This window comes from Vicugna pacos, chromosome 2 (assembly GCF_048564905.1).
Source record: "Vicugna pacos chromosome 2, VicPac4, whole genome shotgun sequence".
NCBI classification, from domain to species: Eukaryota; Metazoa; Chordata; class Mammalia; order Artiodactyla; family Camelidae; genus Vicugna; species Vicugna pacos.
In genome coordinates this window covers 80989909-81015798 of record NC_132988.1, presented here as the reverse complement: position 1 = coordinate 81015798, position 25890 = coordinate 80989909, and the positions used below count along the sequence as shown (strand labels likewise).

Sequence of the window (25890 nt, the reverse complement as noted above, 5' to 3'; positions counted from 1 at the left end):
AATATTCAGTAATTAATTTTTCAGTATCTTACTATATTTGGGAATGACCTAGCTATTCAATAAACTTTCATTATTTAAGTTAATCTAGCACAACTCTAAAATTTTAAGTTACCAAATATCTGGAGAACTTATCTTTAAGTAGACATTTCTAAAATATATTACTCCTAAAGTATTCATTTAAAGGCTCTTATCTTATTAGCATTCAACTTACTTTAAAATTTTCACCATACCAAATTATTTTCCTTGCTGGCAAATTTGCAACAGATATAATAAGATCTTATTTGACTTCTATTAAACCTAGGTACAGCAAAGTTATTATACTTAATGTTGATGACTCTACAGACATGTCTATATGAATTAAGTCAGCAAACTTTAATACCAGGTATTAATTTAATACTGAATATTTCTGAGTTCATGTGAACCTGAAATTCATTCTGGCCAATTTCCTTTTATATTTCTGAGAATTTATATAAGCACTTAATATCCTTTATGCCAATTAATTAGAGCTCATTTACAAATTAATTTTGATAATACCATCCAAAGGTAAAGGCATATATAATACACATAGACATATATACAGACACAACCAGAGATATCATAGTTTCATTTTCTAAACTTGGTCATGAATCAAGTATTACAATATAAAACTCACCTTGTTTTAACAGTTGGAACAAGAGAAATTTAAACGACTTCATTTCACTGCCCTTCCCCCTGTTTTTTTCTTTCCTACAATGTAAGGAATTAGAGATGGTCTAGGTAAGATAAATGTTCCTGAAAGCCTGATCTTAAGGCACAGGGAGAGAAAAGCAAGTTCTCCTAGAAGGATTTGTTCCTTCAGTGTCAGAATTCTGCAAAGATTTTCTAGGTCTGCTTTAGTATCTGGCAGAAATAAGTGGGGCCTTCAATATAGCTCTGTGGCATTACAGTCCACATATATTGCCTCTCATTCCAAGTAAAGGCAAAAAGATACCAGTCACCTGGATGTATAGGAATACTTTTAAAAAAGTGCTACAGAGCTCTGTCACAGAAAAGAAGTCACTGTTCTTAGGAATATGGACAGTAAGGTATGGGGGTTTGGCACTACAAAGTGATGATGCAGAATGTATCCTTCCAATGTTGGTAGAATCAAGTGCCCATAATTCTTTAGGTACTAAGCCTAGCAATTTGTCTTATTCAGTGTCAACCTCATCAAGAGTCACAAATATTATATGATGAAGGAAGTCTGACTGGTCCTTCAGACCTAGAAACATTTCTCCCTTAAGAGTAAAGGAAATATGGACTTTATAAGCTTCCAATAGATCTCTGCCTATCAGATGAATGGGAGCACTTTCTACTACTAAAAAAATAAAAATAAAAATAAATTTTTTAAAGAGCGCCTTCCTTTATGTTCCCCTAAGTAGAATTCTAAAGGTATGATTTAAAAGCCTTAATAAGTGCATTAGAAACCCCTACCATCTGTTCTGAGGTATTATTCTAAGGGAGAGAGACTTTAATTTAGGTAGCGTTCAAAACTGAAAAGGTGGCTTCTGTATCTCTCCGGGATTTCATTGTTTCCCCTTGTTTAATCATTTCTACTTCTTCCACAGTGTTAGAGAGGGAAAGGGGAAAGACTCCCCATGTTACCCCAGAGCAGCCCTATTTTTGTTTAACTCGTAATTCTGGTCTAAAATCCAGTTTTCCTTCTAGGCTTCTCCTTCTTGACTTAAAATGTATTTTCTGATGCTCTGGTTTTCTGTAGTAAAAGTAAACTGGTTTTCTATATTTGGTTGTGGATTGAATGAGGATCGGTTAACCTTCAACTGGCATTGAGTACTTAATTGGCACAATTGAAGGTTCATGATTTTTTGTAGGTATCCCCTTTCGTTTGTTTGTAAAGGTCTTAAAAGTGTAACAAGGGCTTTTGCAGGTAAGGAGGACCAACCTAGCTTGTCTTCTGACTGGAGTAGTCAATTCCTCATCTAAGCCTTCTAAAAAGGCAGTTAATTAAAGGATCATTTTGGTCATTAGAGAATGATTCAGGTGTCAAGCCAGAATATTCCTTTAAAGTTTTGGGGTTTTTTTAACCTTTCATAATAGTCTGGAATTGCTTCATCGGGTCATTGCTTGCACTGCTGAATCTTTGCCCAGAGTTTTTGGGACAAGCTCTGGGATAAATTCGAGTAATTTTTGAGCTAATTCTTTGCATTCAGTGTGAGCCTGTGGACTATGTAATTCAAAGTCCAGTAGAGGTCATTTCCAACCTGCTTTCTCTGTCTATTTCTTTGGTTTGCTTTCAGAAGCTAATTGATATAGATCTTAAAATACGGGCTTGTAAGTCCAGATGGTTAATTAAAACTCTGTAGCAAATCTCAATGGATCCTTACTTGGAGTGGGAAATTCCTTAGCCAAAGCTCTAAGTTCTGCTCACGTCCAGGGTGTGTACACAGGCACCAAAGACAGTTCACCTCTCCCTGTAATAGGTTCCTCCTTAAAGAGAACGATAGTCACCTCTGATTTTTTAATTCTCTTTTACTGGGGAAGAGAGAACAGCAGGAGGTGGAAGAGACAGAAGAGAAAAAGAGATAGCATCTGGACCAAGCAATTCATATAGAAGAGGATACATGGGAGGAGCAGAGGGAGAGACAGTGTCAGTGCTAGCAGCCCTTTTCAGTTCTGATACAGTTTTAAACAATTTCTTGTTGGTTTCCTGAAAGAGGTTATTTTATCATTTCCTCTTTTAGAAGCTTCTAAATACCAATCAAGTAAGCATTCCATTCAATCTTATGGTTGGCTTTTTCTAACTGTACATGCAAAAATATTAGTTATGGAATATCAAAAAGAACCCCAATTTGGCCATTTTAGATTGAGATCTCCTTTAGTATAATTTCCCCAATTAAGTAGGTACTTGCAAGTATGAGCTCCGTACATGAATCTGGCTAGTGTGTTAGTCTGAGGTTGGTTTTCTGATGCCCCTCATTTCTCTGTTTGAAAGACTCTATTTCTCATTTTAAAGTTGAATTTGTCGGGATAAAATTTCACTTTTATCCCGACAAATTCTATTGAGGTAGTCAAATTGAGGAAAAGCATCAGCTCAGCCTCTTACCTAACCACCCAGTCCAGAACCTGGTATGTCTCAACCAGGCCCCATCCAGCACCTTTTTCCTGGGTGGGTATTCCTCCCAGTATCTCTCAACTGGAGGGCCAGGTAACTGGATACACTGCCAAATAAAACTCAGGATCGTTAACCAATATGGGAGATCCAAGAACCACAAAAGACTCACCCAAATTTGTCTGGACTCTCTGAGGAAGCAGATGGGCACAAAGGTACCAAGGCTCCAGTTTCTCATAGACTTCAGGCAAAGGAGAAAAGTCTGCTCTGGATCCCTTTGTGAATTTGCCAAAACCGTTGACTGAAATAAAATCACACAATGTAAGAGTTGTGGGTTAAGTTTTATTTGGTGCAAAATGAGACGTATAGCCTGGGAGACAGCATCCCAGAAAGCTCTGAGGGATATTATATGTTGTGTGCACAATGTGGTGGCCTGTTGGTGACATGGTAACATGCAGGTTGGTAAAAGAATTTACCAGAGGTTGAGTATAAGAATAGAAAGGAGTTTATTAGGGTACACTGTCATAGACAATAGTGAGCCACACAGGTGAAGGGTGCCTGCATGAGCACCAAGGGCTGGTTGTTGGGGTGTTTTATAAGGCCGGGTCACAAGGTGCCTGATCAGCTTGTGCACAAGTCTCTGATTGCTTGCAGGTGAGTTAAGAGGTTTAGGGTCCATGAAGGATGGTGGGGTTTGACTCTGATGAAGTAGGCTTGAAATAAGCCAACCTGAGCATTACCTAGGGCTGTTAGTTTGTTAGGGGAAACATGCCCAGTAAAGAATGTACTTCATCTGAGAGCCCAGAAATGAGGATTGTTGGACTTTGAAGGATGTCAGTTGGCCCAACATTATATATGATTTCAGTTAAGGGGGGTACGTGCAGTCAAGCACATAGGCAGAGGCTTACTGCTAGTTATAAGGAGCAGATGTCACCATTAATGATTTTAGTGCTTTGCTAGAAATGAGGAGACACAAGAATTGGAGTCATAAAATCTTCTACTGAAAATATATATGCAAAGGCCTGTTCAGTCAGTTTTCCCAGAGCACAGAGTGCCCCATTCCTGACCTCCATCCTGAACTTTTAGGGTGTGTTGGAGGTCAGTGGCTGCAGCAGCTCTGTGATTTAATCCAAGCAGAGTTAGATGGCAAGTACCAATGTGATCCAATCCTTATAAAGGCAGATGGCAAGTACCAACTTTGAGTTAGCACTCAGATGACAAAAGTCTCTTTCTAAGCACTGTAGTGTCTCAGAAAAAGCCCTAATTCAATTACTGTCAAGAACTGAATTGAAAAAAAAATACATATAAATGACATTTATTAAGGTCTTACTGCACATAAGCCCACAGTTGGGTCTTTTCTTTCAACAATCAGTATCTAGGATTTTTGTTTAAATCACTCACACACATAGGCTATGAACACTTACACATATAGGCTATGAAACCAAAAATTACATAAGTAGTCTTTAGGCAAGGTGATTTTCTTTCTACTTTATTATTTATTCTGGAGGCAATGATTTATTAACCCAGATAAAGACACAATTACTAAAGTGTAATAGGTGTTTTTTCAGAAGTTCTAATAGATTGACTGAAATAGGTTACCTAAACACTGCTCCTTCTTGTGGAAACAATCTCCTCTAACATGATCAGAATTTTCCTGGGACTTGATTATTGCTGTCCTTGAAAGGACAACATTTCCTCTGTCTTTCAGAAATCGTTGTGTAGCTCAAACTAAAGTATGATGGAGCGTCCTTGCTGAGCGGGAGCGGAACAATGGTCCTCCTCCCCAGGTCCTAATTAACACAGGAAACTACGTTTGCATCCCTTAACTAGACAAGGGCAACCATTAAGTTTCAAGGAAGCATCTGGGCTGCAGACACTGTATTAGCCTTGTAACTTTGAAAGGGATTGATCAAATTTAGCAAAACAAACAGTGTCTAACCCTCCTAGGTCAGCTAAAGAGAACAGGAGAAAATGAGTGAAAGGCGACTCTGGCTGCGCACCCCTTCGGGGCTGCGAGACTAGGAAGCTTTGCTTGCCTCTGGGTTTTGTCCCTCCCAGATTTCTGAGCTGGCGAGCAGTCGCTCAGCACTGCAGTCCGAGCCAATTGCAGAAGACCTAACAAAGCCCAGCCCAGCGGAAGGAACGGTTTCAGAGTTGTTTCTCTTGTAAAGGAGCTCTTCCTGGTCGGCTTTTATTCTCTCTGGTGTCTGAGAGAACAACCCTCTAGAAACAATTTAAGAGTGACAGGTAAAATAAATTATACCAAAAGCTCACAGCAACAAAAAAGATGAAATTCTTTCTGGACTGCCTCCTGCTTCTGCCCTTACTGCTCATCTTCACCTTAGAGTCTCTCCTGAAGCTTTTTATTCCTAAGAAGAGAAAATCAGTTACCGGAGAAATTGTCCTGATTACTGGAGCTGGACATGGAATTGGAAGACTGACTGCCTATAAATTTGCCAAACTTAAATGCAAACTGGTTCTGTGGGATATAAATAAGGTAATAGTGCCTACTATATTTTACTTTCTGATATCTTTAATCTGTATTGCATTTTGCTGGCAACAACCCCTTATAACATCTCTGTAAAGTAGGTAGAAAAAAATTAATATTGCCATTTTACAGATGGGAGGAAAACGTGGTTTGATTAATGTGTTGATGATCACATGATAAGCAAACCTAGAGGATGTAAGATTCCCAATTACTGCCCGTGATTAATTTGACGTGGTTAATTTATCCTCACTTTGGCCCTGAAAATAATTTGTAATCTCCTCCTGCACCTGATCTCACTGATCCCTCTATGTTAATCATATGAAAAAAGTAATAGTTTTAACTAGTATATGAAAAGAGTAAGAGTTTTACACCTATTAACAGAAAAATCCTACCTGCAATTATTGAGATAAGTGCACTTAAAAGATACCCAACAGAAAGCAACATGACTATGCCATAGTCATTGCCCTGAGTAATTTTTGAAATCATCGTTTAGTTAAAAAAAGTGAAAAAGAAAAAAACTTCAATGCAATGTTTTACCTCTTAAGGAAAATAGGACATATACACTTACCTTTTATTTGACCTGTATTAGATGGACAAAGGGGTTTCCGGAAGGTACTTGAGTGCCTGAAATGCCATCCTTTACACATTACTCAACATCCAGTGCTGTAAACAAGAGTTCAGGGGATTGACATTGTTTAATAGCTAACCGGTGAGTAGGTGGTGATTGAGATGAAATCAACAAATACTCATTGAGTATCTGACTAGGTATTAGAACACAGTAACAAATAGAAGATATGGTCCCCTGCCTTCAATCTAATAGGGAAAATAGACATTAAATAATTACATGTACAATGGAAGGTAGAAACTAGGCCCAGCCTCATCTGATGGGGTCAGGGTGGTGAGTGGTGGGCATGGTGGTGTGGTCAGACTCAGATGGGCTCTGCACTCCATGGCTAACTTACTCAACTTCATGGGTAGCTTTCTAGAGCTTTTAGGTTCCTTTTCTGCAAAATGGATAAAATAACAGTACTTTCCTTAGAGGGCAGGGAAGATTATACCAAATAATGCTCACAAAGCATGTAGTGCAATGTCTGGCACATAGTAAATACAATAGGGTGTTATTATTCCTTCACAAAGTGAAGCTTAAGCTAAAATTCAGAGATGTATAAGAGTTAGATTACACATCTAGGTTCATGATTCCCAGTGCCCGGTGCTGGTTTGTACAAAATTTTTTCTGATCTGGAGTAAAGTACATTTACCCAACAAATATTTATTGAGCACCTACTATCTGCTAGATACTGTTCTAATATAGAACTGAAGATATAGCAGTGAGGAAAACTTTATGAGCTGGGGACAATAAACAAGATGTATAATATCTTGCTGTATAATAAAAGTGTGTAATTGCTGGATAGTGATAAGTATAAGGAAAAAATAAAACATGAAAGGGACTCCATATGGTAGGGATGGCAGAGATAAGAGTATTGATCTTATACAGAAGGTTTCACTGAGATAGAGGCAGTTGGATCAAGATCCAAGGGAACGGTGAGTCCCTGGCATACCTCTACACAGAGGGATCTGCAAAGGTAAAGCCTGGCACAGAACGGAGAGATGTAAAAGGTCTAGAACCGTGCTGCTATCGCTTTGTGCAATAGTAGGGAGTAGCCACCAGCCACTTGTGGTTGTTGAGCAATTGAAATGTGGCTCAGCTGAATTAAGATCTGCTATAGGTATAAATGCTCATAGGATTTCAAAGACTTAGTATGAAAAAAAGAGTGTAGAATATCTTATTAATAACTTTTATATGGATTACATATTGATATGATAATATTTCATAATTATAAATATTTCAAATAATAATATTTTGGATATATTAAATAAAATATACTAAAAAATTTTAAATGTGGTTACTAGAAAAATTAAAATTAAGTACATGGCTCACATTATATTTCTGTGGGATGGCTCTGGACTAGAGACTTAAGGAACAGCAGCTCCAAATCATACAGGTTCCTGTAGGATGTTTGTGCTTTGCCTTTTACTGAGGGAGCCAGTGGAGGGTTTGGAGCCAGTTTCCATTGGAGAGGTTCCTGTGGCTGAAGAGTTGCAGAGAAAGCATATAGGAGACTATTGTGATAATCCAGTTAAGAGATGACTTGGACTTGTCAGACCAGGTAACAGAAGTGGTCAGAAAATTATGGATAGCATAATGAGTTTTGTGAGTCTATTATGTTAAATTCATTTAAATTAAGTAATTAATCTTTTATTTTGAGATTATGCCCTTCCTACTTTTTGGTGGGCTTTATATATATATATTTTTTTTAATGAAATTACAGTGATAGTAAATGATAGTTGCTGTGTTAGTTCTTAATGTCCTTATTTGACTAAATACAAGATAGATTAGCAGTCCTATTTCAGTACATTCACCCCCTTTTACTTTTCTTGGATTTACAGATTTTAAAATTATGAAAGTTTGTTCACCACTAAACCTGACTGGGGAAGGAGAGTAGGGTGGAAATTTCAAGCAGTTCAGGCAGCAGAACCTAGAGAGGTTAAACTTTGGGGCTGGATTTGTGGAGAATGAGTAAGAAAGTGAAGGAGAGTTTTTTAAGACTGTTGTAGGATCAAGTTGGAAGGTCAGGGAAGGACCAGATCAAATTCTTTTCACCCAGGGTACAAAGACAAATTGTTCCCAGGGACAATGTCAAGGATTAACACAAGCAGCAAGGATAACAGTGTCCTAATATATTGATCTCAGGATGTCAGGGACAGACATCTTCATATTCATCATGAAGTCTACAAGAAAGGAACTTGAATTTGGACAGTGGTTGGGGGCGGCTTCAGCTTCTTTCCCTGCTGAGACTGATGCTATGAATTAATCACTCTGTTTTATGCAGATAATCCCCTATTTCTTGACTATTCACACCCTCATACCTGGTTAGATAAGTTTGGAAAGATAAATTTACAGTAAGTGGTAAGCATATAGTATAAACTCAAAGATTGCTTATTGAATGAAAAAGTGAATTAAAGATGATTTCAAAAATATTAATAAAAGGAATCAGGAAAACATTTATGTTTAGTAATGTAGGTAATAGGCAAGAGGTTTTAGTTGTGGGGATAGAGGACAAAGAGTGATAAGTAAAGACTAAAGAAGAGCCCAAGATTAAAATTTGAGAACTGAATCCAACACATGAGAAAAAAAGTTACCAAGGGGGATTATGAAAAATGATGAGCAGTTCCACTGTGCTGAGAAAAATGTTTAGGGAGGAATTCATTCTCTCCTGTGGGTCTGCTTCTTTTTTTTTTTTTCTTACCAAATGATTATGGAAACTGTCTAAAAATTTTCCTGGAGGAATTTAGAGCTTAAATTTGTTGCATAGTTCAGCAGGGTGGAAAGACCCTAATTGGGAAAACCAAGGAAATACAGCAAAAGTGAGGCTGCAAATGTAAAGGAAGGACATCTTTGCCTCTACATGCTCTGCACATTGACAATTAGGGAAAGCCAACCAGTAATAAGCAAATCTCTGAAAATGAAATCAATGGTAAATGGATTTTTATCATAAAATTTGTTCCAAATAAGGACTGATTTTCATAAAGGTAAGACCCCCAAAATCAATACAATATGCCTTTTATACTTTTTTTATTGTGGTAATATATATAAAATATAAAATTTTCCATTTTAACCAATTTTAAGTTCACTGCCTCTAAGAACATTTATAGTGTTATGCAGTGTGCATCTATCCATCTCCAGAACTTTTTCATCATCCCAAATTGAAACCCTGTACCCATTAAACAAATTCTCCCCTCCTCTTTCTCCCCTAGCCCCTGGCAGTCACCATACTAACTTTCTGTCTTTGTGAATTTGACTAGTCTAGGTATCTCATACAACTGGAGTTATACAATATTTGGCCTTTTGTGTCTGGTTTATTTCATTTAGCTTAATATCCTCAAGGTTCGACCATGTTGTAGCATGCATCAGAATTTTATTTCTTTTGAAGGCTGAATAATGTTCCACCATATGTATATAACACATTAATAAAATAAACTTTTATTATATTTTTATGGACCTCTGCAGTTCAAAAAATGATTAATCATAATTTTTATTCAGATGCATTCCATTCACATCGTTGGTCCAAATATACTTTTAAATCAAAGTGTTAAAAGCTGCCGATTAGGTTCTGAAGGGCAACATAAGGTCTACCTGAGATGTCTTGATGTCCCTTGGGGAATAACGGCTCCCCATCAGAGTATACTACAGTTTGTGTGACAGATTTCCGTAAAGGGAAAACACCGTTTCCTTTTACTGCCACAATAAATTACTACACAAACTGCTAATTCTTTCCACAGCTGTCCAAATTTGGTTTCGCTGCAAAAGTAATTGCTGTTTACTAGCAAATTTGCACACTTGTGTTCTGTTTTATCATTCTCCCTGTGGAAAAATGTGGTTAATTCTCTTACTATATTTACTGCAAGTCAGTCTAGTAAGTCTGTCCACTCATGCATTAGCTGACAGTACTTTCTTGACATACAGAGTTAACAGACAACCTCAATCCAAGGTATCTTTTGAGACATTTTTTAAAACAAAAGAGCTAAAAATTGGTCAAAAGCAAGCCAACAAACAAGCAGAAATGGAAACAAACAAAAACAGAACCCGATGGTCTGAACCTGAACTTAAGGTGACTCTAAAGTAATGCCCCCAGTTGAGTTCATCATTCCTCGTCTCAAATCTGCTCTCTCCTTGTGATCTCCAGCTGACGTGCTGACAATTACTAAAACGGAAAAACAAGGACATCAACCTTGGTTCCTTCCCACCTTCCTCATCCAATCACCAAATCCTGATGATTTTGCCTCCTGAAGATTTATTTTAAAGATTATTCTCTTCACTTCATTCTTTCTGCTGGTGCCACAATTCAAGCTTGTATCATCTCTTGCTGATCATTGTAACTGGCTGCAAATTTTTCTCTCTTCCTGCAATATTGACCTCTAAAATCTGTCCTCCATATGTTAGAAAGAATAGTCAATATAATACACAAATTTGATCCACTTATTTACTCAGTGCCTCTACACTAACTTTTGAATAAAACAGTATGACGTATGATCCCTTTAATCTGGACACCTGTTGGCCTTGGACTTTGTGACTCAGCAACATTAGTCAGCCAGTGCTTCCCCACAAGACTTTTCTCCTGTTCCTCCCTTTGTTTACACTGCCTGGCATGCCCTTTCCCCTGATTTACCTGGCAGTTCTCCTCACTCTTGAAGCCCAGCTCAGGGGCTTCTTCTAGAAATGTATTGCACGCCCCTCCTCCATGGTCCCGTAACGCTCTCTGTCTAGTACTATTATTATACTTACCACAATATATTGCTTTGAATCATATGAAATGGCCAGTTTTCAGCTCTTTATTCCAAAGCAGTGACGATTTCATATGGTCCTACCTAAATGTTAGATGTAATTTGTGTTTCTTTGTACGACACTGTGAGCTTGCTGATGTCAGGACTCTTTCTCATTCAAATTTGTGTCCACAAGTTTCTTCTAAGCACTGTGACTATGACCGACACATTAAAATGTTGGAGGAATGAGTTAATGAATGAATGAATGAACTGTGGTTAACTCTTTATTTATATATTTTGCAGCCAGAAAATTGATACCCATGAATAGTTTTTAATGACATAGAAAAAAAGCTTAATATCATTTTTTAAAAGCCTGATATGGAGCAATACATACACATACATAGATTCATAGAGTATGTAAAATTCATGAATACAAACCCAGTATTTGAAGATTTTTGTCTTCTTTAAAAAAGCTTGCTTTAAATTCAGTTCCAAGTAAGAGAAGCTAGTTTAAAGTATTGAGAGTAAAGTTTACCTATGTCCCTGTCAAAAATATGTGTCAGTTAAATTCTTGTCCAATCCTAATCCAAAGAATCTGACTACTCATAAATGTTTTTGGCTATTGATATAATATGCTCATGTCATTCATTTTGTTTCCCTTACCCTTTGTTGCTTTTTCTAGCATGGACTTGAGGAAACAGCTGCTGAATGCAAGAGACTAGGTGCAAAGGTTCATTCCTCTGCGGTCGACTGCAGTAACCGAGAAGAAATTTACAGCTCTGCAAAGAAGGTGAAATTTTATATTTGGTTCAAATCGTATCATGTCAGAGATGGGAGGGATTTTGGCGATGACCCCATTATTATGTAGGCAAAGTAACAGTAGGTTTGTGGTTCACCCAAGGTTGTGCAGCTAGCTAGTGGCAGACCCAGAACTAGAACCTAGAACTGAGGTTCCCAGACTTTAGTGTGTTCTGGAATCTTCCAGGGAACTTGTTTTAAAAAAAATAGGCACCCTAGAAGTTTTCTTTCAGTAGATCAAGGGCTGGACTCAGGAATCTGCATGTTTAGTACCCTATGCACCCACACCTCGCCCATCTAATTCTGATGCAGGTGAATCCTTAGATGACCTACAGAATCACTGACAGGGTCTTCTGAAGCCCAGCAAAGAACTGGGTTAGGTGCTTAGGATAAACCTATTTATCAGGGTTTGATCATATATAGATCTATTTCTAGAAAGCATTATTTGCATCTTCTGTATACAACTGAGATGTGCTTCAGGTAATGGGGTTTCACCCTAAATGTATTCATACTCATCCTTGTAAACTAAATACTGTAAGAGTAGAAAGGTCATTAGGGCCTGGGCAAATTCTTTTAAAATTCACATTCCTGGACATCACCCCTGGATATTCCGATTCAGTAGATTATAAAGATTCCAGTTCAACCAGACTTGAGAATCTCATTGTTTGAGAATTTTAGATTTGGGGGCATTTTTAACTTCTGTTTTTACATTGTAATTTTTTTTTCAAACTGATGCCTCTTTATTATCAGCAAAGCCTGAGCTAAGTCAAAAGAGTAAGTAGAAATTACCCAGGCCAGTGGTGGGTAATGGCTTTCCTGGAAAGGGTACAGTAAGAGCAAGTCCTTTAGGTGAGAAATATCTACATTTAACAATAACTATTTTACTTACATCAATAATGATTCTCCTTCATAGAGATGAGAGCTGTTCTAGTTGGTAGTAGCTATGTCACCTTGGGTAACTTACTTACCCTCCCTGTGCCTAACTTTTCTCAATTATAAAGTGGGGATCACAGCAGTACCTACTTCATAGGATTGTTATGAGGATTAAGTGAATTAATGACATAAAGTTCTTAGAACAGTATCTGGCACTTAGTAGCCCCTCTGTAGGAATTAGTTATTCACACACACACACACACACAATGTGAAGATAACATTTTATGTGGGTCTGTATTTTCTATCCCTGTGATCTCTGTACCCGAGAATATATGTTAAATGTATAAACTAATTTACGCTAAATTCAATTTTTGTATTTTATATATATGTATATGTATTTTATATATATATATGCAATTTTGCAGCATTGGAAGAGGCTATGTCTATTGCAAAGCAACTTTTGTCTAACTTTGCCATGTTGCTCACTGACTTGTTATTTGACTGTAGATTAATTTATTTTGGCACTGAATTTCTGTATACATTTAAGACTTAAGACATCAGGCAGCTTCAGAGTAGGGGTAGAGAAAGGCACCTGTAATTTGGGACTCGTAAAGAAATGTTTTTATGAGGATAGTAATACCTTAGATGAGTTTTGAACAAATTTATTGCATCCAACTCATGGAAGAGCTTAATGTAAGAGTTGTAAAAGATGCCCACATGCAGGGTCATTACTCCTTTGAGAAAAGAAGACTGGATAAATAAATGGTCAGTGATTTACGCCTACAGTAGCTTAACCACAACCTTTTATAATATTTAAGCACAAAAATATTTATGAAGAGGCATTAATATCTCAACATATACCTCAATGGCAGTGCTGAAATGCCTGTAATATATTTTCAAGCTAGTTTTATTTGGAAATAACAAATTATCAGGTAACATTTGTAGCCAAATCTACTTCATCTTAAAATAAAAATGAGTTTAAGACCATAGTACCAATTTTAATTGATTGAAGGGCCTATATATTTTTAAATGATTGTAATTGATGATGAATATATTCACAAATTCTTTGACCCTAAGAAATAAGGAAAAATTATTGCTCTCTGAGATGAAAAAATAGTTCAATTTTTTAAAACATAATTGAAAGTCAACTACCATAATACCTAGGGGCCATGACTATCTATATGCAGATTACCTGATTTGAGTTAATTTCTCAGGCAATTTAGGCTTTAGAAACACTTGATTTCATGAAATGCTTCTTTATGTAGTACCTTGAATGGAGCCATGTCATGACAAACAATACATATGTGTTATTTTTGTCTGTGTGTCATCAAACAACTGGTTATCAGTTTTCTTTCAAAAGTCCTTTTAGCGTGATTTTTAAAGAATTAATTTATTAATTTTCTATATATGTATATTCCTTTTCATATATTTTTATTACAGGCCATTACAGGGTATTGAGTGTGGTTCCCTGTGCTCTACAGTGGGACCTTGTTGTTCATCTATTTTATAAAAAAAAAACAATTAGTTACTAGTAGTAAAGTAGAATCACCAATGTTATCTATATAATTTTGTAATTGGTCTTTGTTAAAAGGATTTACTAACCCAACATCTTTAGTTACCTAAATAGAAAACATTTGTTTCCAGACTCATCTGGGAATAGGCTTTTCCTGAAAAGATAGTTTTATTATTTGAACCTATTCCATGTGTTTTAACTATAATTTTTTTTTGCTGAAATCATCCTAAGATAAACTATATGCTTAAACAGAGTATACACAAGGGACATGTGATCATCAGCTATTTTGACATAGCTATTTTGATGTAGCTATTTTGGCATCAGGACAATTTTATGCCACCTAAACAATTAAACTCTCAGCTTGCTTCCATTACTAAGAAATGTGCAAACCCTGGGAGACAATAGGTCATGATGGAGAGCTCAAGGATGGTCAGGTTCCTTTGGCAATATAAAACAGTAATTTATCTTCTGAGTCACATTAATTTGGAGTCATTATGGCAGCTTCATCAATTCAACCACATGAAATGTCCTGTTTTTCTCAATAACTTAGGGACATTATTCTGAACAACAGTTTTCATAATGTGCTGGAGATGTGGATATAGGTACAAACAGTGTTCTGTTCATCAAGGGCCAAATAATTCAGCTTGGTTCTTTAGTAATTTAAGAATAACCTGATGAAATTCAATTCTGGCTGACAAGCCTTCAGCAGTGACACACTGATGGCCTCCTGAGGTGTTGATGGGCCTTCACCCAGGCTTCCTTCCTGTCTGAGATGGCTTGTCTTGCCCTGAGGTCAGAGGATCTGGGAGAGTCCTAGCTCCATGTGACCTTTTATACCCATATAACCTTGGGCAAGAAACAGCCCTTCTATGTCTCATGTTTCAGACCTTTAAAATGAGCATATAAGAATTAATACTTCATCGAATAGTGAGAATTAAGTGAGATAAATCATGAAATCATGTAAAATGCATAGCATAGTGAAAGGCTTTAATGGGCTATATACCACCTCCCCCTCAATCCCCCAACACACCACAGCACTATCTAAACAATGATAACTCTATTAATAGGAGCTAGCTTTTATTTGGAACACAATATGTAACAAAATGCACTGTAACTCTAGGGTCCTTCCACCAGGAAGCTTAGTTATGCAAAGAGCTATAAAAATATGGAAGAAGATACCCTTGCATTGCTAGCCCCTAAGCCTGTTTGTCATCTGGTGAAGAAAGGTTGGTGAGCAATAGATGAAGTGAACACAAAAATAAAGAAATAAAGAAGTGGAAGCTTAATAGTATAATCGGTTTTACACGGTTCCCATATAACAGTCCCTGCATTTGCTTATTAATTTAACTTTTTTTTTCTTTGCTTACCTTTTGAAGTAGTATTCAAAAAATAAATGCTGCTTATCTGTCACTGGCTATGTTTTTGTTAGACAAATGCCTCTTGGGCTCTAATCATTAGAGAGAGCAAAGTCTAGATACTAAATTGCAAAATAAAATTTCTGCCAGTAGAACTACAGGCAGGGCTATTTTGAAATTTTCTTAAAATTAAAAATTTTTTTCCATTTGGCACATAGGTTACAAAACTACTTTTCTTCCATATCTAATAGAAAAATCATACTTCCTTAATAGTCACTGCATGCAAACCTACTTTTAGACCTCTTAATGCTGAAAATATTTTTCTCATTTTATTTTTAAAGGTGAAGGCTGAAATTGGAGATGTTAGTATTTTAGTAAATAATGCTGGTGTAGTCTACACATCAGATTTGTTTGCCACACAAGACCCTCAGATTGAAAAGACTTTTGAAGTTAATGTACTTGCACATTTCTGGGTAAGTATGATTTCTTTTACAAAACTATTCCGTTTTGTATAACCCAAAGATTAAGTTTAAAGTGGAGCTTTAAGCAGACATTAGGATGTATCAAATCAATACTAAAGTTTTCTCCAGGTACCCGGGATAACATTGTACAAAGAAATTGTTTTTCATATTATACCCAAATCCTGTCAATCAGTCTTCTCCTCCCTCAAAAAATACTAATAATATTAATTAATAATAATAAGAATAGACTTGAGGTGTTATTTTAATTCTAAGCTAGATCTCACACTTCTGTGTGATCCTGTTTAGAGATGAAAGAAGGGATAAGAGATCATCTGAGTCATCTTCTGTGATTCTATAAAAAGTGAACCCAGATTCTCTCAGATTCTCATGAGACTCAGTCCTCATGTTATTTCCTGGTCCCCAAATCGCAAACTTTATTACAACTCACCATTCATGGTCTTAAATAATATATAAAGAGAGGGAGAATGAGAAAAAGAGAGTCTAAATATTGGCCAAATAGCCAGTTCATAAGAGTACCTCAAAGTTTTCTTGAATATAAGTTTGGGATGTGTGACCTCAGAATGTAAACTGGCGCAACCACTATTGGAAACGGTATAGAAGTTCCTTAAAAAACTAAAAATAGAACTACCATAGGACCCAGGAGTCCCACAACTGAGTATGTATCTGGAAAAAATGAAAACTTTAATTTGAAAAGATATATGCACCCAGTTGTTCATAGCAGCACTATTACAATAGCCAAGACATGGTAACAACCCAAGTGTCCATCAACAGATGACTGGCTTAAGAAGATATGGTATGTGTGTGTGTACATATAAATATAAATAAATATATATATAATATGTATATATTATATATATGTCATATGTCTGATAAAATATTAATTATCCATGAAAAAGAATGAAATATTGCTATTTGCAGCGACGTGAATGGACAGAGAGAATATTACTTAGTGAAGTAAGTCAGACAAAGAAAGGCAAATATATGATATCACTTATATGTGGAATCTAAAAACTAATACAAATACGAAACAGAAACAGACTCACAGACTCACAGACATAGAAAACAAAGAGGGGTAGGACTGACAAATTAGGAATATGGGATTAACATACAAACTACTGTATATGGAATAGATAAGCAACAAGGATTTACCATATAGCACAGGGAATTATATTCAATACATTGTAATAATCTATAGTAGAAAATAATCTGAATATATGTGTATTGTGTATATATATATACACAATACACATATATAAAACTGACTTACCTTGCTGTACACTTGAAACTAACACAATATTGTAAATCAACTATACCTCAATTTAAAAAAAAGGAATATTGGAGTTGGTGGGAATGCAGTATTATTTTATGTTAATATTCCCAAGTTATTAACATCATTTTTATATTTTTATGACTTATAAGGGTGCCTCTTTCTGCCTCTCTTAAAACATAGGGTTTTTTTTTTTTCTGAATCCCCAGCATAGAGTAGGTGCTCAATAAATATTTTTTGTATGACTCATTCAGTAACTACTGGAAGATTGTTATCACTCAGTATTTTGATGATATAACTAAACTCTTTTCTAATAATTTCACATTGAATGTAAAAATTTTTGACAACTCTAGATATTATCCCTATTCAGTATATGAAATGGTAGAAGTCATCAGTAACAAAAAGTGGGAGAACTGGGGACATAAGAAGTTAACAGTTTAAATGAGATGGATTCTCAAAGTTTTGGGGGTTCATTGTTTCACTTAGTTTTTCTAATCTGAGCATCCTATGCATTTGCCTTATGTTGCTACATTTGGCAGTTAATCTAGGTTTTTTCATTTATGCCAAGAACAATATCGCAATTAATCTAGGTTTCTTCATTTATGCCAAGAACAATGTCAACAAAATATACCTTTGTTTTGAAATATTACCAATGGATTTGCAAATCAGAAGTAACAATTTTTTTCTCTTTTAATAATAACTATTTCTAGACTACAAAGGCATTTCTTCCAGAGATGATGAAGAATAATCATGGCCATATTGTCACTGTGGCTTCAGCAGCTGGGCATACTGGGGTCCCCTTTTTATTGGCTTATTGGTATGTGAACATGTGTTTCCTTCATTGGTTACTATGCTTAACTTGTGTGTGATTTCTTATCCTGTCTAATGAGGACTACTCTTTAACAATATTAGACTTGAAGATGCTGAAGTAAACAGAAAGAATTGCACAAAATCTCTTGTACAACAGCACTATCAATCATTAATCTCCTCCTGGGTTAACAATTCTAGAGATGGCTACAGGGAAATTATCCAGTAAGAAGCCAAGTGCTTAAAGCATTTCTCATCCCTTTTAACAGCAAGGAATTATAAAACAAGAACAATATTTTTGTACCATGAACAAAAGTTAATATTAATAATTTTAATAAAGTAATTTTGTAGAAATAAAACAATGTAAAGAGAGTATAATCTAAGATTCTAAACATTAAAAACATCCCAACAATGAAATAACTATGATAAGCACTTGTTACAGTTTTTAAAGACATTTTAAATGCAGCTATAAAATCATGCATTGAGAAAAATCTGCATACATAATCATGCTTTTTTTTAATTTAAAATAAACATTTTGCATGTTAATAAATATGTATGTGAACATCATTTTCAATTCCTGCGTGGTATGCCATTGTATATATCTGCCACTCTTTATTCAATTTATGCATTATTGTTAGATAATTTATTTGTCAAGACTCTTTTAGTTGCAAGGAACACAAAACTTAAACTTCCACAGACCAAAAGAGAAAGTCTTAGGCAGATTCTTCTCTGCTGGCAAGATGGGCTCTAGCCATAGTAGTGGTCTGGAACAATATCCTTTCAACTCCAGGTCCAGCAGATGGGGGAAGAGCCATGCCTTCAAATGTTCTAGTTCTAGAGCTCACTCTAACGAGGCCAACTTGGATCCAACCACCATATAGGGATGGGGAGCTGGGGTATAACTGAGCAAAATCAGAGTGATGTTACCAGAATGAGGGAGTATGAATGCTGTTGGGCAAAAACAGCAGCTGTCCCCTTTCAGACACTTAAAATTGTTTCCAACTTTCCTGCCTTCATGAGCTGTATACTCCAGGGTCTATCCCTGAGTATAAATCTTTAGAAACGTGACTAATTATTTCCTTGACGTAAATACTTAAAAGAGAAATTACCGAATCTAAAAGCATGGCATATTTTTAATGAATTCGTTGCCTTTTGCCAAATTACCTTCCAGAAAATGCTACCAGTTTACTTGTCCTTTGGAAAATAGGAAGTTCTGTGGAAAGTTCTGTCACTTTTTTTTAAGCTTAGATATATTTTGATGGCTCAATAAGATTGCCAATTCAGTTATATAAAATGAAAATATTCTGTACATTGAAAATCAACTCATACAAATAAAAAATTTCCTCATATCCTTACCATTACTGCTAGGCAAAAAATTTATCTTTTTAAAATTTGTATTTATTTTAATTACTCCTGAAATAAATAAAACCTTTTATGTGCATATATCTATTGGTATTTTTATTTTGTGAATTTTCTGCTAATGTCCTTAGGTATTTATCCACTAGATTATTGTCTTATTTATTTATAAGAGTTGTCATGTATTCACTCTTATCTTTGTCTTATACACTACAAGTGCTTTACTTATTTGTCATTTGCCTCTTAACTTGGTTGGGAGCTAATAAAGTTTAGAGTATATCATATAAAGGTCTGGTTTGTTGCCCACATTAAAAGCCTGATTCCACTTTCTTTTGTGTCTTTGGGCAAGTCCTATAACCCTGCTCTGCCTAAGTTTCCTTTTCAGTAATGGAGATCATGATAGTATCTATTTCACAGAGTTGTTGTGAGAATTAAATTAAATAATGCATCTGATAACTGAGGACAGTGTTTGGCATACAGTGATCAATTTTAGATATGATTATTTTTGTTTGTGTTGTTTTTCAATGTACAGAAGATTTACATTTTATGTAATTGAATCTAGCAATCTTTCTCATAAGCCTTCAATATATATCTAAGCTTTAAAAAAAAAAAGGTGAGAGAGAACATTCCACAGCTTTCTGTTTTCCAAAGCACAGTTTAATTGGCAAGATTTTACAGCTACTTTGTATAATTGCAAATCTGTACAGATTTATAGAAAAACAATCTATCTGGTAATTAATGCCACTGAATTATACACTTAAAATGGTTAAAATGGCAAATTTTTTATTATAAATATTTTTGCATAATTTAAAAATTAGTAATGTAATATTACAAGAACCATTGAGTTGTACACCTAAATGGGTGAATTATATGGTATATGAATTAATATCTCAATAATGCTGTTTTCTTTAAAAACTCAGCTGGAAAAGTAATGTCTACTTAGAATATGATTAATTTCACTTCTTTTTCCAAATGAAGGCTCTGTGACAATAAGAATTTCTTTGCATTTTGATTCATTCATTTGACACGTATTTATTGAGCACCTATTGTAGGCCAAGCACTGTGCCAGGCCCTGGGGATTCATTGGGAACCAAAATCTATATGGAGATTGTTATACTAAAGGTAGGGGACAGACATTAAAAAAAAATTCACCCGAATGAATATTTAATTACAAACCCAAGATGTGCTATCATGGAAAACTGAAGCTTGCTGCATAATGGAGAAATAATTTAGACTACGGGTCAGGAAAGGCCTCTCTGAGGAAGTCAAGCTGAGACTTAAAGGAAGAACAGGACTTATCTAGGAGTTTCCTAATGAATTCCGTGAACATATTATAGTAAATAATGAGCAGCCTATAGCAACATTAAATTTTATGGAAACAACAACAACAAAAATACCCTATCAATTTCCCTAACCAAACATTTAAACCTACTCAGTTCTCACTCTGACAAATGATGCTGGGCGGCGATAATGTTCTATGCTAGTGCTTCTTAGAGTTCACTAGCGTTTACTATACATTTACCTGAGGATCATCTAGAATGCAGATTCTGATTCAGTAGGTCTGGGCCAGGTCCTGAGATTCAGATCTTGCCATGCTGCTTGGCACTTAATTGAGGAAAACAGAAATCTGAATTTAACAGATGCAGCAGCTTTCTTGAATTATTTTGTGAACTCTGTTTATTTTCAGTTCAAGCAAGTTTGCTGCTGTTGGATTTCATAAAGCTTTGACTGAAGAACTGGCTGCCTTAGAAAGAACCGGAATCAAAACAACATGTCTCTGCCCTAATTTCATAAACACTGGCTTCATCAAAAACCCAAGAACCAGGTAAGCTGAGACAGAAATGGAGACAAAAGGATTGGTGATTGCTATGCTTGTCAACCATTCTGTGGATTTTCCTAAATATTTTAATTCTTAAAACACCTGATATTCGAGGCCTTTAGCTCATTTAGTTTCAGCTTCTATATAGATTGTGGGAAAATAGGTAGAAACAAAGAGAGAAGGAGGGACTATATCTAAATATAGATACGAATGACACTGGTGAAGTTGCTAATCCTTCCCTTTCTCTCCCCTTAAATGGTGGTTCTCAGACTTAAGTATACATACATTTCACCAGGAGTGCTTGGGAACCATGTAGGTGTCCCACCCCTAGCGACGGTGATTTATTCGGTTTGGTTGGGATGCAGTAGGGGTGGGAAAGGAGCCTAGAATTCTGTATGTTTAACAAGCATCATAGGTAATTCTGATAGAGGTGACCCAGGACCACAACGTAAAAACACTCTCCTTTGGTAATCTAAAGATTATCCTCCAAAACATGTACCAGACTATATAGTCTTTCCTTAGTTAAAAAATAAAATTAGAAAGGATTAGCTCTGAGGTTAATTTTTAATGTTTCCTCTCATAGGGAATAGCTTTAACATCTTTATAAACATGATGCATACTTAAAAAAAGATTCCAACAGACAAATACAAATAAAGTTTCTTTTAAAATTTCCTTAAAATCGTCTATTCAGTGGAAACTGCTCTTACCATTTTGATGAATATTCCTTTAGACATCTCTTGTACAGATTAAGTGCCTAAGTTTCATATAACTGGCATATATTATACATGGGACTCCGGACCCAGTGAGTAAACTGCTTGCTTCCTTCAGCATTATGATTATAGACAACAGTACTGCATTAGAAACTTCAAAATTGCTAAGAAGCTAAATTTTAACCTTTTCCAGCACAAAACAGAAATGATAATTGTGTAACCTGCATTAGCTGACGCTAAGGTGGCAATCATACTGCAATGTATAAATGTATCAAATCAGCAGGTTGTATAACTTAAACTTATATAATATGATATGCCAATTATATCTCAATAAGAATTCATTAATTTTTGAAACAGTTGACTAGAACTGAAAAGTAGTGTCAAAGGAAGAGGTGAGTACAATCCCCAAGGATAAAATCTGCCAATATAAGACACTAATATATTTGAGTCAAGTTTTTCACTCAGACTGTCTTTCAATAGTTAAAAACAGACAGTATATATATTTTTAATTATTGTTGATTTTTTTACCCTTGTCCCCAGGAGTAGGTGACACAAAGTTTACCTTCATGGGGGCAAGGGGGCCCTCTCCTGGCAAAGCTCTACTAGTACAATTTTAAAAATTACTGGGACGATTGCTGTGGGGAAGGGGGTAAATAGAAATGGCCTGATTGTAGCGTAATCACAGGAATATAACCTGGCTAAGGAAGGGTCTGGGGCTTGTCCTGCCATGTGAACCTCTCTGAAGATAAGGTAATACTGGAGTACGTGCCAAAGGTGAAGTTGGTTTTAATCTGGAAACTTAGTTCTAGTTAGAACAGAAAACTCTTACTCCAGTTAACGTTTTGGACAAAATAAAATCTGTAATTTTCTTTTTATTATTATTTATTTTTAAACATTTTTTATTGAGTTAGTCATTTTACAATTTTGTGTCAAATTCCAGGGTAGAGCACTATTTTTCAGTTATACATGAACATACATATATCATTGTCACATTTTTTTTCACTGTGAGCTACCACAAGATCTTGTATATATTTCCCTGTGCTATACAGTATAATCTTGTTTATCTATTCTACGTATGCCTGTCAATATCTACAGATTTCAAATCCTAGTCTGTCCCTTCCCACCCACCTCCCCCATGGCAACCACAAGTTTGTATTCTATGTCTATGAGTCTGTTTCTCTTTTGCATTTGTGTTCTTTTTTTTTTTAATTACACATATGAGCGATCTCATATGGTATTTTTCTTTCTCTTTCTGGCTGACTTCACTTAGAATGACATTCTCCAGGGACATCCATGTTGCTGCAAATGGCGTTATGTTGTTGGTTTTTATGGCTGAATAGTATTTCATTGTATAAATATACCATCACCTCTTTATCCAGTCATCTGTTGATGGACATTTAGGCTGTTTCCATGTCTTGGCTATTGTAAATAGTGCTGCTATGAACACTGGGATGCAGGTGTCTTTTTGAAGTTGGGCTCCTTCTGGATATATGCCCAGGAGCGGGATAACTGGGTCATATGGTAAGTCTATCCCTAGTCTTTTGAGAAATCTGCATACTGTTTTCCACAGTGGCTGCACCAAACTGCATTCACACCAGCAGTGTAGGAGGGTTCCCCTTTCTCCACAGCCTCTCCAGCATTTGTCATTTGTGGATTTTTGAGTGACAGCCATTCTAACTGGTGTGAAGTGATACCTCATTGTAGTTTGGATTTGCATTTCTCTGATAATTAGTGATATTGAGCATTTTTTCATGTGCCTATTGACCATTTGTATGTCTTCTTTGGAGAATTGCTTGTTTAGGTCTTCTGCCCATTTTTGGATTGGCTTGTTTGTTTGTTTCTTAGTAAGTCATATGAGCTGCTTATATATTCTGAGATCAAGCCTTTGTTGGTTTCATTTGCAAAAATTTTCTCCCATTCCATATGTTGTCATTTTGTTTTACTGATGGTTTCCTTTGCTGTACAGAAGCTTGTGACTTTAGTTAGGTCCCATTTGTTTATTCTTGCTTTTATTTCTATTGCTCGAGTAGACTGTTCTAGGAGAACATCTTTGAGATGTATGTCAGATAATGTTTTGCCTATATTTTCTTCTAGGAGGTTTATTGTATCTTGTCTTATGTTTAAGTCTTTGATCCGTTTTGAGTTCATTTTTATGTATGGTGTAAGGGAGTGTTCTAGCTTCATTGATTTACATGCTGCTGTCCAGTTTTCCCAACACCATTTGCTGAAAAAAGACTGTCTTTATTCCATTGTATATTCTTGCCTCCTTTGTCAAAGATTAGTTGACCAGAAGTTTGTGGGTTCATTCCTGGGCTCTCTGTTCTGTTCCATTGGTCCATATGTCAGTTTTTGTACCAATACCATGCTGTTTTGATTACTATAGCTTTATAGTATTGTCTGAAGTCTGGGAGAGTTATTCCTCCAGCCTCTTTCTTTTTCTTCAGTAATGCTTTGGCAATTCTAGGTCTTTTGTGGTTCCATATAAATTTTATTATGATTTGTTCTAGTTCTGTGAAATATGTCCTGGGTAATTTGATAGGGATTGCATTAAATCTATAGATTGGCTTGGGCAGTATGACCATTTTAACAATGTTGATTCTTCCAATCCAAGAGCATGGGATATCTTTCCATTTTTTTAAGTCTTCTTTAATTTCCTTAATCAGTGTTTTATAGTTTTCCATGTATAAGTCTTTCACCTCCTTGGTTAAATTTGTTCCTAGGTACTTTATTACTTTGGGTGCTATTTTAAAGGGGACTGTTCCTTTACTTTCTTTTTCTGTGGATTCATCATTAGTGTAAAGAAATGCAACTGATTTTTGAATGTTAATCTTGTAACCTGCTACTTTGCTGAATTCTTTCATTATTTCTAGTAGTTTTTGTGTGGATCTTTTAGGGTTTTCTATATATAGTATCATGTCATCTGCATATAGTGACACTTTTACCTCTTCTTTTCCAATTTGGATCCCTTTTATTTCTCTCTCTTGCCTGATTGTTGTGGCCTAGGACTTCAAAGACTATGTTGAATAGGAGTGGTGATAGTGGGCATCCTTGTCTTGTCCCAGACTTTAGTGGGAAGCTTTTGAGTTTTTCACCATTAAGTACAATGCTGGCTGTAGGTTTGTCATATATAGCTTTTATTATATTGAGATATGTTGCCTCTATACCCACTTTGGTGAGAGTTTTTATCATAAATGGGTTTTGAATTTTATCAAATGCTTTTTCGGCATCTATTGAGATGATCATATGGTTTTCGTCCTTTCTCTTGTTGATGTGATATATTACATTGATTAATCTGCGTATGTTGAACCACCCTTGTGTCCCTGGGGTGAGCCCCAGTTGATCATGATGTATAATCTTTTTTATGTGCTGCTGGATTCTATTTGCTAATATTTTGGTAAGGATTTTTGCATCTATGTTCATCCATGATATTGGTCTATAATTCTCTTTTTTGGTGGTGTCTTTGCCTGATTTTGGTATCAGGGTAATTGTGGCTTCATAGAATGAGTTTGGGAGTATTCCCTCCTTTTCAATCTTCTGGAAGAGTTTGAGAAGGACTGGTATGAGTTTTTGCATGTTTGGTAGAATTCCCTGGTGAAGCCATCTGGTCCTGGACTTTTATTTATAGGGAGGATTTTTATTGCTAATTCGATTTCATTTCTAGTGATCTGTTTGTTCAAGTGGTCAGTTTCTTCTTGATTCAGTCTTGGTGGACTGTATGTTTCCAGAAACTTACCTATCTCCTCTAGGCTATGCATTTTGGTTCCATATAGTATTTCATAATATTCTCATATGATATTCTGTATTTCTATGCTATTTGTTGTAATTTCTTCATTTTCCTTCCTTATTTTGCTTATTTGTGCTCTCTCTTTTTTCTTCTTTGTGAGTTTGGCCAGAGGTTTGTGGATTTTATTTACTCTTTCAAAAATCCAGCTTTTGGTATGATTGATTTTTTCTATTTTTTTATCTCTATTTTATTTATTTCCTCCCTGATCTTTATTATTTCCTTCCTTCT

The 25890-nt window shown here is 35.7% G+C and overlaps 1 protein-coding gene across 2 annotated transcripts in view; it reads left to right on the top strand.

Moving 5' to 3' along the window:
* The first annotated feature begins 5224 nt into the window (after positions 1–5224).
* Positions 5225–25890, top strand: part of HSD17B11 (hydroxysteroid 17-beta dehydrogenase 11) — a 33990-nt gene continuing 13324 nt past the window's right edge. For both annotated transcript variants that reach the window (XM_072943094.1, XM_031688412.2), the window contains exons 1-5: positions 5225–5585; positions 11581–11688; positions 15779–15910; positions 17897–18003; positions 21037–21174. In XM_072943094.1, coding sequence (XP_072799195.1) covers positions 5376–5585; positions 11581–11688; positions 15779–15910; positions 17897–18003; positions 21037–21174 — 695 coding nt within the window. In that variant the 5' untranslated portion in view covers positions 5225–5375. The remainder of the gene's footprint in view (positions 5586–11580; positions 11689–15778; positions 15911–17896; positions 18004–21036; positions 21175–25890) is intronic.